This window comes from Lathyrus oleraceus, chromosome 5, assembly GCF_024323335.1.
Source record: "Lathyrus oleraceus cultivar Zhongwan6 chromosome 5, CAAS_Psat_ZW6_1.0, whole genome shotgun sequence".
NCBI classification, from domain to species: domain Eukaryota; kingdom Viridiplantae; phylum Streptophyta; class Magnoliopsida; order Fabales; family Fabaceae; genus Lathyrus; species Lathyrus oleraceus.
This window is the reverse complement of record NC_066583.1, coordinates 502,901,166-502,915,048: the sequence shown is the minus strand read 5'-3', so window position 1 is coordinate 502,915,048 and position 13,883 is coordinate 502,901,166. Positions and strand designations below refer to the sequence as shown.

Genomic DNA, 13,883 nt, shown 5'->3' with positions numbered 1-13,883 from the left:
ATAGATGATGTGTTGAATTGTAATTCCTTGTGTTGAAGCAGATTGCTCAACAGAACAAGGAAGTGTCGAATCACCTAATGTGTCGAGTTGTATTAGTGCGTCGAAGTATCGAAGCATGTTGTTTCACACAGTATTTCGACTTAGGCATATTTTTAGTAGTGTTAACTATATTGAGCTTTTATAGTTTTAGTTTTGGCTTAGGGAGCAAGTTAATCTAAATTTATAAATAGAGGGAGTAACCCTTATTCTTGTATGAAGAGAAGAAAGAATTCATAACTTTGTATTCACAAAATTTTATAGTTACAAAGTGAATGAAGAAGTTTTCCACAGATTGTGGGCAGAGAGAAAATTCTGCAGAAAATATTCTTCTTCTTCAACGTTCTTTTCTTTTCTTTCTTAATTGTTCTTTTCCTTTCATTGTCATTGTTTGGGTGATAACAATCTTATTCATCAAAATTGATAGAAATTCTTCATAGGTTGTAGTGAATTTCCAACATACAAATGATCAATCAGAAAAGTTTATTGACAAAAAATCAATGAAAAAAAAATTGGGTTAACACATTGATGATAGTTACTACTTTTTGTTCACATATTATTAAAAAGTTTAATTGGATATATATTATTTGTAGAAACCTAGAGAACAAAACCATAATACCTAAAAGACCAATTTTTCAAAATAGTAGGAATCTTATTCCTTGTCAATTTCCTTCTCCATTCGAATAAGTCAATTCCCTCAAGCTTTTGATCCAGTTTAACTTCAAATTCACCAAAATCATCATTTTAATGTGCCATAACATTCTAACATATAGACATTGTAAATATGGACATGGCCAGAACAGAGAAGATATGTTGCCGGTTATCGCTCCATGTATGACATTTCGATTGTCTGAGTAATGATGTAAAGAAATCTTCATATATCCTAAAAAATCATTATAGATACCATTATGTATTCAATATTTCTAAAGGGCAACGTGCATCTGATATCTACATCAAATGCTAAGGTAAGCTAGTGGTTTACAACATTGTTGGTGCAGATAAAGAGCCATTTGCTCATCCTCATGAGACACAATATTTACCTTATTCGTCTACAGAAGCCTTCGCTTTTGTACCGATGAAGAAAGTTGGTTTTGCATGGTAAAGCGATATAAAACCGAGTAAACCTGAATGAGGAGCTTTTGGATAACGAGTTAAAATTATCGGATATTAGATCGTTAATACTCTCACTAGTACCTTCAAATCCGTCTAAACATGTCATCAAGTCGGAACTCAGGTTACTAGTTCTGTTGAGTGTAAATGAAAGCATAACAGTACTGGCAATTGACTTCTGACAATCTGATCTTGATCTTGCTGGTCACTCAAGTCGAGTGCACACCATTTCAAATCACTTCACAATGTTGGGCCAATTTTTTTCACTGAACTAGCTGCGGGACCGAAAGCTGCTGCAGACTTTCGACTAGAATCATACATCCACTAAGAATGCCGAGGATCCTCAGAAAAATAAGATGTATATTAGTGGGCAGTACTGATGATCAGATATTGCTGCAAGCTCCTCACCCTAGTCTAGGTGCTACAATATTGTTGAGGATACTTGCATATTGTTGGAGCAGACAAAAATTCCAATATGATTATCATTTGACTAATAGATTTAAGAAAAAATGCTAGTGCAAAATCTCAGGCAAACACTATATGATATGGATAACATCGACATATAATTAATCTGTTCAGCATGATAAACCACAGTGATAACTGTTGCCTATTCTAAATATATCTTTATTCTAGAGCACTCAACTATTATTCTAAAGGTAGTTAGTTGTACATGGCAGTGAAATCTACTGTGTTAGATTTCATGGTTGCAACTAACATGTATCAATAATGCTAGATGAATTGATGCTTTCATTTACATTTTCAAACAGTAGCCAGAAACCAATTCGAAGCCTTCCTTATGGCAAAACACATTTGTATATCCCTTGGTAGATCTGCAAACATGCCAGAAACCAATTCGAAGCCTTCCTGAATCAATATTCATTGGTTGAGGATTTTTGTAGCCACTAATCTCATCCTTGTAACGCTTTTTATCCGCTTGGGCTTTTTGCTAGTACGGTTCCTTCTCCTCCGCTGTGTAATGAACATGCAAAGAAATAGAGAAACTTAGTTACAAACACATTAACATAATAGGCTTTGATCATGAACATAAATGACACTAGATGGAACTTCAATGAAATGAAATTAATGACAACTAGCAATACCTGACAGGTTTTTCCATTTCTCTCCAAGTGCTCCTGATCAGTAAAACATTTACTGGATATGGTTGCAGTTCATGCATAAAAATTTGGCTTCTCACAACAGCAAGATTGGGCAGAAGCAGGGATGACACAGAATTTAATACTACGAGTAAAAAATGAGATAGCGTTATAATATTGTAATTTGATGTTATTATGATAATATTAACTAAAGATTAAATAATAAGAAAGAAACAAAAAAGACGTTTTTCATAAACTCACCTAGACATGAAACTTATGGTATCAATTCATCGTCAATAATTATGGCAGGAATGTGAGCAATCTTACGCCACTCTTTCCCTCTCTTCTTCTGTAACCTTGCTACCAGTAATGGACAGCGAGTCATACTTAGTACCAAAAGAGAGGAAAGCAATCCTTTCTTTGGCAACGACTTGAGTTTGGGTGCGTTAAGAATCTCAAGGTTTTGGAGAGAAGTGAGATGTTGAAGCCACTTTTCATCAATGCTTGTATCATTAAGACCACAAATGCATAATGTCACAAGCGATGCAGGTAGCAATGGCCCCATCAACGTTTTCACCATACCATCGCCGTTAATTCGCAACACTGAAAGACAAGTGAGATGTTCCCAAGTCTGCTCAATATTCCACGTAATCCCACCAACAGAGCCAACAGTAAGTTCTCGCAAAGCATTAGGTAAATCATTTATGACAAAAGATTGAAGATTTGGTAGATTGTCAATTTCCATTTCTTGAAGATCAGTTAGAGTGTGCATTGCTTCAGGTAGTGAAAGAAGCTTCTCACACTTCCACACTGCAAAATAAATGAGGTTTGGAGTGGCCAATCCACCTGGGGGAAATGACTCCAGTTCATTACAATCCCATATTTTGAGGCATTTAAGAACCGAGAGACTCTTTTGCGATGTGTCTTCTGCAATTAATATTGACTTCAAATTTTTACAACCCTCAAGAAATAGACTCTTAAGGACAGGGAGAGCGCCTAAGGTAAATGATATCATTGAATTACAACTATAAGATATTTTTAATTCCTCAAGCGACGTGTAGTTGTTCAAGTATTCATGAGGAAGGAACTCAAGATTCTCACAATTATTGATTCTGAGAAACTTCAAGGTCTTGGGTAGACTATCGGTTGGGAAAGACATGAGTGACGGAAATCCGTCTATAGTCAGTTGTTGAAGAGAATTTGGAGGGAACATTAGTTGCCTTAATACAAGATTTGATGATGGCATTGATTGCATTGGTAGAGCACATTCTCTTAATTCAAGTTCAGTTAAGGAAGGGAATTTTTCAGGTATATTTCCTATTCTCAGTTTCGGGCACTTACTTAGTGATAAAGTTTTGAGACTAGGAAACTTTGTAGACGTACCTCCAGTTAAGTTCCATTCATCCCACTCCTGCATATCGTCAAAGTGTAGAATCTCCAAGGAGGGAAATGGTTGAAATGAAGAGCTATCACTTCCATAGAACTCAGTACCAATTGTTTGTACTGATTGCATCCCTTCAATAAAGAGTTTTTTCAGATTTCCCAACTGTCCAAGGGGTGGAAGCCATAAACATTCATCACAATTCGAGATCTTCAAATACACCATGTTGCTAAATGAAAAATCACCTAACCAATTTGGAAAGCTGATTCCACCATAACCTTTGATAGTGAGACTTTTCAAATTTGTTGCAGGTTGCAAATGTTCAAGTACAACTCTTTTTATTTCTGAATTAGGAAACATACTACCACAATCCCATTCCAAAGCTAACTCATCTATTTGTTCTTTCATCTTCATATTGGATCGATCTACTTCAAAAGGGTCATTAATATTTTGTAGCTGTGAGATGGAAAGTTTTCCATGTAGGTGGGGAAACTTTCTGAGCTCTGCAATCTTCAATCCATCATTATGCTCGCTGACAACAAAGTTGGACAAAGTTTGGAGATTTTTTAGTTTGGCTATTTGTACAGGCATCTCCGTCAATGCAGTGTCACTAACGTCAAGATAGCGCAGATTAAACAATTGTCCCATGTCCTCAGGCAATTCAGTTAGCCTTTTACAGCCTCCTAACAATAGGAACTGCAGATTGCAAAGCTTGCATGTTTCAGAAGGCAACCTTTCAATATTAGTGTGAGAAAGATTTAAGTACTGCAGGTATAACAAATTTCCAATAGTCTTGGGAACCACGGTGATACTCTTGTAGTTTGACAAAGACAACACACGTAATTGTTTCATTGTTGGCAACAATTCATGTACTACCTTGTTCGATAGAAAACAACGAGGTGATTGTTCTTGTAACGGTAATGCTAAAAAGGTACGTAGACCTTTTACTCCATACAATTTATCAAATTTATCAAATGAGTCATATAGTCCTCTGTTGTATGACAACTTATGTACACTTTCATCTAGGTTATGTTCGTCCAACCTGATACATCTTGGAGATGAAACCATTGTAGCTAAATCATGGATGAGGTTATGCATTTCAAAGTTTTCTTCCCTATCATTGAGAGATCGCCGTTGTATCAACGACCTTGATACTAGTACATCAAAGTATTCTTCTCCAACTTTTTCCCTACTTTCTTGACCTGCAGACATTGCTACTATGCCTTCCGCAATCCACAATTGAATTACCATTTTTTTTTCTAAGATGACCTTCTTTGGAAAAATAGAGCAATATGCAAAGCATCGTTTTAAAGGAGTGGAAAGATAACGGTAGCTCGATTCTATAGCAGCGTACACCTCATGGTTTGTCGAGTCCCAAATGTTACTTTCTAGCACATAATTCCAGTCACTTGAAGACAACTTTCCATAAAGAAGAGCCCCAAATTCTATTGCAGCTAATGGTAATCCATCACACTTTTTTGCAATTTCCCTGCCAATTTGTTCTAGATACGATTGTTGTTGGTTGTGACATGGTCCAAATGCATATTTGGAAAATAAGGACCAACAATCTTCACTTTCCAGAGGTCTCAAATAGTGGACAAAAAGAAAGGTTTGCATGGATCTTGCAACTCTTTCATCCCTTGTTGTGATGATGATCCTACTTCCCGTATCCCCAACATTAAAGATGTCCATCAAATATATCCAATCAACATGTTTTGTATCCCACACATCATCCAGTACTAGCAAAAAGTTTGAAGTGCTTAAAATTTGTTGTAGTGATAGCAACAGAAGATTCGGGTAATTGCTAGTGATGTCACTAGTGTCATTTCCTTTTGTTTTCGCAGATTTAAGAATTTGAGAACTAAGGTTATCATGATTCATGATTGATTGTGAAGTGATAGATTCAAGAATGGTTTCAAAAATACTGACATGATCAAAATCTTTCGAGATATCTACCCACCGTTTCAACTCAAATTTCGCCGTTACTTGAGGATCATTGTAAAGGTGTTTAGCCAGGGCTGTTTTCCCAATCCCTCCCATACCAACAATGGAGATTATTCTCATCTTACAATCACCATCACTAGCATCTTCCGACAACAAAAGACCTTTAAGTTTGTTTATATCGGCATCTCTTCCATAAATAGAAGAGTCATCATCCAAGATAGAAACATCTGATTCATCAGTTTGTTCTCCTAAACTCAATACTTCTAATTTCTCAATTATTTTTTGCAATTTAGAATTAATCAATCCATTAAACTGTTTGAAAAGGGAAGAAAAGTTTTTCAGCACCTGAGTTGTAGCGGTTTGGGTTTGATACTGAAACAAATTGATTTGGTCAAACAAAGTGCCAGCTTCATAGACAGCATCTCGCAGCATATCCAGCCTCGTCAGTGTTGTCTTGAGCTTTTCCATGAGCGAAAAGTCCAGCTTCGTACTGTGAAAATTGTCGACGAATTCAGTAGAATCAATACTCTGCAACAACATCTCCATAGAAGCTGAGAGAAGAGTTTCTCCCACAGTTGTCGCCATTTTTATTCGCTTAGTTTGTAAGAAAAAGATGAAGAATAGCTTCACAGAATCACAAGAAAATGCAATTGTGTAACCAAAACACTATGCGTCACTTTGATTTTAGCAAGTTTCCGCGAACGCTTTGCCTGACTAAGTCAGTCAACTACCATTATCACACTTTTTTTAATACTTGTTTTTTAAGAGATCATGATGTAAATATTATCATTCAATATATAAGAGAATTACCCCTGTTAAATTTAGCACCCTCCAATTTTTTAATATTTCCGAAGTATTTTTTATTTTATTTTTAAATCTGAGTAAAAGATTTCAAAAATTTAAGTTTTTTTTTTTATATATAATATAGAAAATTCTCAAAATTTTCGTGGACAAACAACAAGTATAATTTTTTTAAAATTTATTGAATATCGAAAATTTTGAGTATATTTGAAATTTCCGGTTGTTACCATAAATTTCAAAAAATGTTTTATTTGTGTGGTCCGAAGCCGGCAGAGTCATCTATAGTTTCGTGTAGCGATTGTACGCAATTTTTCACCACAGGCAAAGTATATTTAATTAAATATTTTTTCGATATGATATTGATATTATACTTTTTTTGTGATGTAAAACAAATATTTTAGTCCTGATCTTAAGTATTAGTCTGGGCACAAAATATTGGCAAACAACATGGTATTATAGTTGTGATCGTTCGTTCTGATACAACAAATCGCCAGCGAGGTAGAAAAGATAATTTGATTTTGGATCGTGAGAGAGAAGGTAATTATAAAAGGAAGAATACATCTGAAAACAGTAAATCCTCACAGGACATTTATAATACAAAAGTGAAATGCCATTTTAGGTTGAGATCCGCGCCGAGTGATATTGGTTGGACGGTGATGGTTAGATGTGGGTTTCACAATCATAAACTATCTAATGATTTATATGGTCATGACATATTGGACCGTCTAAAAGTTCATGAGAGACAGTTTGTGAATGACATGAAAAAATACAACATGACTCCACGATACATTATTTCTGCCTTGAAAGACAAAGATCCAAGAAACCTCATCAATGTTACCCAAGTATATAAATCTAGAGCTACATACAATGTGAGTAAGAGGTGTTCATTAACAGAAATGAAAATGTTGTTGTGTCTTATTCATAGAGAGAAATATATGTGCTGGACAAGAAATAAGGAAGACTCAAATGTGTTAGACGGTGTGGCTAGTGATCGAGAGGGGGGGTGAATAGATCACCTCTTGAAAATAAACGGATTTTAAAATTTTATCAGAGTTATTAAAACTTGGCGGAAAATTTCAGTCCCGAATCGACTTCCGTCTATTCTGAACCGCTACTAGAAAACCGGACACGCGAATTTTATGCTGGATTTGAATTAGAACGACGCAGATTACTAACACCAGAATCTTATCTAATTGAATGCACTTATCACTAAATCCTAATTCCAATGAATAAAACTCAGTTGAACGTTTTGTCAAACAATTGGTGTGTATGTGATCAATGATGAACAATGGTGGACTTTAGTTAAAGAAGTTTTCTTGCCACTATTGTATCACGAAAAATACAGCCACAACACACTAACTGAAATTGCAAAACTGTTGAAAACGTAAAGAGAGATAAGGAAAGAATACGATACGCAGAGATTTGGTAAGGAAGTTCCCCACGTCGTCCTCGCGTGTGGGTACGTCTCCCTCTCAATTTCAAATGAAATTGAGAACTGTAATTATCAATAATGCCAAATTCGTTGATACAAGGTTTCAATACACAGACATAATTCTAAATCCCAAGATCTTCTTCTTGTATAAAACCTTCACTTGATCTGAGCTCGATCAAGAATTTCCTGCAAGAAATTGCAAACAATTCACCGGTTCCACGACCTGTTTGCGAAATCACCTGATTTCCAAACCCTACGCTGCGGCTGAATCTGTTCTGCAAACGTGACTAACAAACCCGCAAGAACACTCCAGTTCTTGAAGGACAAACCAGTTGGTTTTTCCTCGAAACCCCCTTCAATCTTCAACTCATCTAGATCCTCGATCGTTCCACTGAACACCTCAGCTAGATCCTTGATCGTACCACTGAACGTTATCTCGTTGATCCTTTAATCCAAAGAACAAGAATGATTATGTGTTGATGTTCTTGAAGAAAAGAGATTGAGAAGATGAAGAAGATGAAGTCTCTTTCAGGTTTCTAACTGCTCAAAAACAATTGCTGCTACACACTCCTTTGATTGGTGTTTCAACTGTTTTTGCCTCTCAGAATTCGTCTCTTCTAAACTGTCAAAAAAATGCTTCTTATATGAAAGACAGAAGCTGTTAGTAGACAAAACAGAATTATGTATTGATACAAAAGGTTATGCATCGATACATGTTGTAGCTTTGATTAATTTTTGAGAATTAATACAAGCATGTATCGATACAAAGCTCGTATGTATCGATCCATGGAGCATTTTAACTAACATGTATCGATACAAGGATCGTATGGATCGATACATACTGAAGCAAAAACGTTTTGTGATTTAAAACAAGTTTATGTATCGATACAAGGCTTGTATGGATCGATACATACTGAAGCAAAAACGTTTTGTGATTTAAAATAAGTTTATGTATCGATGCAAGGCTCGTATGGATCGATACATACTGAACCAAAAACGTTTTGTGATTTAAAACAGGTGTATGTATCGATGCAAAAGAACATGTATTGATACATGCTAACACAAAATAGTTTTTATGAGTTCTTTATAGAATTGTATCAATGTGGATCTGTATGTATAGACACGAAACAATATTATAGGCTAAAAACACAATTGAAACATGCGAAATAATGCACAACCAACAATTAGACAATGATCACACAATTTGCTATCATTCAAAACTTATTCAAAGTAAAGAATTTGCTCACAAACTCCCCCTTTTTGATGATGGCAAATTTTTAGCAAGATGTGTGATACTCCCCCTGAGTTTGTGCATGTCTGTCAAAATCTGCATTTCTCCCCCTTTGTCAACATCAAAAAGAAGAAAAAAACAGTTTTATCAAGGCAACATGTAGCAGAACACAGCAAAAATGATAAATAAGCTAACAATCACACAGAATGAAGCTTACAAAGTAAAGAATCACTCACAAAGAATGACAAATAAGGGCAATAACACCGGAAGTAAGCAGAATGAAATAAGCATTTAACCATTAGAAAGTGTTTAACATTTACATAAGCCAATACATATACGGTGCACCTAATCTGAAAAAAAACTCAAGCAATCATGCAATGAAATGAAATGATGATGGTTTAATGTGGATTGTGGCCACCACAGGACTCCTCATCATCTCTATCAGGATCTCTGAAGCTTGGCGGAGGCGGAGGAGGAGGCATTGTATCTGGATTTTGGCCCATGAATGTGTAGTGCCTGAACCGGTCCTGAACTTCGACACTTCTGAATCTGTCCATAATACCAGGATTGGCACGGCAGTCGTCCATAAAACCATACATTTCATTGTAGAAGACTTGGTGCCACTTAACCAAGTTCGTGTGCCAAGAGTGCTGGTTATGGTACATCCGTGTATGATTGTCATGCCACTCACGATGCTCCTTATGCCACTCACTTTGTTGTACATGCCAAGACCGGGCCTCTTCATGACATTCTTGGTTGGCAAGCTCCATTTGTTGAAGCATTTGAGTGAGGTGCGCAGTAGGTGTTGAAGATGAAGCACCGCCGGATGACGGAGGAACCGTTGGTTCAGGTACATAGTTGGTTGGAGACCACCTTTGTGACACCCAATCACCCCAACCAGCATTGTCCTCAACTGGAGGTACATCTGCTTCGTTCACATCATGCATTTCTTCATCAGGTTGGTCTTCAGCAACATGGATTCGTTCAGACGGCACATCAAAATTATAGATCCTTGTTTTGGATTTCCTTTCAAAGAAGTAGAAACATTGACGTTCCCTGTCCCACCAATATCCCATATGCGATCAAGTGGAAGAGTCAAACTCTTGAGCAGCAGATGGTGTTATGAGAGGAACTAAAGGGATTGCAACATTCCAGAACTTAAGAATTTTCATGATTTGAGAAGCATATCCAAGAGCAACATTCTTGGCGTTGTTGCGCACGAAAAAGAGACGCTTCACAAAGTAATTTGCCCAATTCAAGGGAACCTTATTTTGTAGAATATACAGGAGATGTATGCTTGCCCTGTCTAACCTAGAATGTCCACTGTTTGCTAGAAGCAGAATGTGCGAGATAATCCAATGGAGAATACGAGGAATTTTCTTAATCATTCCAGACGTAACCTGTTCATCCTCACCTAGCGGTCTGTCCAATTTCAAGATGGACAGAGTAAACTCCTTTAGGTTAAAGTCAGTATCAAAATGCAGGTCATGCCAGGTCTTGAGATTAAGCGACGGAAGCGCAATTTGAAACACTGTTTCCCAATCAGCAGCTTCAAAAGTGTAGGTTCTAACACCGATAGAACACTTAAACATATATCCTCTACCAGATTGTAAGCCAGCATAAAATGCACGGATAAAATCCTCATGGTAATCATCCTTTGTAGTCAAAAATGAGCCAAGTTTTTGTGCATTAATAAGTTCAACCTCAGCATTGAGATGCAGACGAAAAGCATCATGTTTATCGAAGACATGGGGTTTCATAACTAACCTTGTCTTGAAGGAATCCTCAAACTCAGTAGCAATTGCAGTATGAAGCAAATCTAAGGCATTTGGAGGAATTTCTGGTAACTGCTGAGAAGTGCCAATTGGTTCCTTTCCCTTTCCTTTTCCCTTTGCTCTACCCAGCATGGTTCTTGGAGGCATGGTGATGAAAGATTGAGGAAAAGTAAGATAGATTTAGGTTTTTTGGAGAGAATGATGATGAAGGAGATTAGGGTTAGCCGTAGGTTTTGTGAGATAGAGGAGTTGCTGATACTAAGTTTGTGAAAGGAAGTGATAAGAGTTGCTGATGTGTCGATCCATGAGTGAGAAAAAATGCATTTAATCCAAATAAGAATCAGTATGTGTCGATGCATATGGGCATGGATCGATCCATGTCACGCATTTTTGTTTTTAAAGAGTCTATGTATCGATACAAACGACGGATGGATCGATACATACTGAACCAATTTTGACAGATTTGAAAAGAGAAAGACATGAATCGATACATACATGTTCGTATAGATACATACTGATGCTACACCAACTTTTTAATTAATTTTATGCAGTATGAATATGCATTATGAAGTATGTCATGATAATTATGCCCAAGTATGATTCACAAATCAGATTTTAATGTTCAAACAATATATGCAAAGAAATTCACATAAACGAGAGTAAGGAATTTTGTTCTAACATACACAATCACATAGTTGTAAAGGAATTATAGAAAGGAGTGATATTACCTCTGTTGACGTAATCTTGTGAGGTATAAATTACATCTAAAACAAATCTCATCAACCAAGGTGAGGCATAATATAAATAAGAACAAACATGCTTAAGACATCAATTGAGAAAGATCTAAGATCCCTAATTCACGACGAATGTTGAAGAACGGTTCCGTTGCCAAAGGTTTAGTGAATATATCAGCAAGCTGATTTTTAGAATCAACCTGCTCAAATACAACGTCTTCTTTTTCAACATGGTCGCGAAGAAAGTGATGTCTAATCTCTATGTGTTTAGTGCGTGAGTGTAAAACAGGGTTTTTAGTAAGGTTTATGGCACTAGTGTTGTCACATTTTATTGGAATATGTTTGAGTTGAATGTTAAAGTCTTGTAGTTGTTGCTTTAGCCACAAAATCTGAGCGCAACAACTACCGGCTGCAACGTATTCAGCCTCTGCAGTTGACAAAGCCATAGATACCTGCTTTTTGCTATGCCAACTTACCAAGGAGTTTGAAAACAGGTGACATGTACCACTCGTGCTTTTCCTATCTGATTTGCAGCCAGCAAAATCAGAATCGGAGTAACCTACTAAGCTACAATCACTTCCTTTGGAATACCAAAGCCCATATTTAGGTGTTCCATGAAGATATCTAAATATGCGCTTAACAGCTTTCAGGTGTGATTCCTTAGGATTTGATTGATATCGTGCACACATACAAACACTAAACATGATGTCAGGTCTAGAAGCAGAAAGATACAGAAGAGATCCAATCATACCTCTGAACTTTTTGACATCTACACACTTACCATGCTCATCCTTATCTAGATTTCCGTTGGTAGGCATAGGGGTGTCAATTGATTTTGAGTCATTCATTCCGAAGCGCTTGAGTAGTTCTCTGCAGTATTTTGTTTGACATACTGCTGTACCCTCATCAAGTTGCTTTATCTGCAGTCCTAGGAAGTAATTCAGCTCCCCCATGAGACTCATCTCAAATTCACCCTGCATAACCTTAGAAAATTCTTCGACCAAGTGTATGTTAGTTGAACCAAAAATTATATCGTCTACATAAACTTGAACTAAAAGGATGTGCTTTCCCTTGTGTTTAATAAAGAGAGTATTATCCACTTTACCTCTTGAATATCCATGATCAATTAGAAATTTGCTAAGCCTTTCATACCAAACCCGAGAGGCTTGTTTAAGACCATACAAAGCTCGTTTTAATTTGTAAACATAATCTGGATTTTCAGCATTCTCAAAACCAGGAGGTTGTGAGACATATACCTCTTCATTTATGACACCATTTAGAAAAGCACTCTTTACGTCCATTTGGTAAAGCTTAAGATTGTTAGAACACGCATAGGCAAGCAAGAGACGTATAACTTCAAGGCGAGCAACTGGAGCATAAGTTTCCTCATAGTCTATGCCCTCCTCTTGGTTATACCCTTGTGCTACTAAACGTGCCTTGTTCCTAGTTATCACTCCGTTTTCATCAAGCTTATTTCTAAAAACCCATTTAGTACCTATGATATGATGATCTCGCGGACGAGGGACAAGTTCCCAAACGTCATTTCTTTTAAATTGATTAAGCTCTTCTTGCATGGCCATTAGCCAAAATTCATCAATCAAGGCCTCTTTGGCATTTTTAGGTTCTACTTGTGAAACAAACGCGAAGTGAGAACAAAAATTACTTATCTTAGAACGAGTCATTACTCCCTTTGAAATATCTCCCAAGATGTTGTCGATAGGATGGTCTTTTGAAGATTTCCAGGCTGGTGGAAGGTCATTCACTTCAGTTGTCGTTTCTTCCTCATCTTCTTCATGACTAGTATCTTCCTCCTTCTCATGGGCAGCTGTTCTGGACTGATCAGTTTCCTTAACAGCTTCCTTGAGTATGTCTTCTGTAGATACACCTGTGTCATCAAAAGAAATACCTTTTCCGACACTTTTCGGATAAGACTCATCAAAAGAAACATGGACAAATTCTTCAACCGTAAGTAAACGCTTATTATACACTCTATATGTTTTACTTGATTGTGCGTATCCAAGAAAGATACCTTCATCCGCTTTCGCATCAAACTTCCCAATATTTTCCTTACCATTATTCAAAACAAAACACTTACAACCGAATACGTGAAGATGTGACAAGTTTGGCTTTCTTCCTTTTAAATGCTCATAAGGAGTTTTATTTAAAATAGGACGAATTAAGATCCTGTTTAAAACATAACAAGCTACACTACCTTTGCCAAGTATAGCTCCTTTGTTATTGTCTCCATAAGTAACATATCCCTTCTTCTTTGCTTTGAAGTCTATAAAAAGCGATATGTCACCGGTCATGTGCCTTGAGCAACCGCTGTCAAGAAACCATCTCCT

The 13,883-nt window shown here is 36.7% G+C and overlaps 1 protein-coding gene across 1 annotated transcript; it reads right to left on the bottom strand.

Moving 5' to 3' along the window:
• Positions 1-1,659: 1,659 nt before the first annotated feature.
• On the bottom strand, positions 1,660-6,311 carry LOC127085790 (putative disease resistance protein At3g14460). Its single transcript, XM_051026336.1, has 3 exons — positions 2,502-6,311; positions 2,247-2,385; positions 1,660-2,115 (listed from the first exon to the last, which is right to left on the bottom strand). Exon 1 carries the CDS (start codon positions 6,148-6,150, stop codon positions 2,515-2,517), a length of 3,636 nt encoding a protein of 1,211 aa, XP_050882293.1. The 5' UTR covers positions 6,151-6,311; the 3' UTR covers positions 1,660-2,115; positions 2,247-2,385; positions 2,502-2,514.
• Between the last annotated feature and the right edge of the window lie 7,572 nt (positions 6,312-13,883).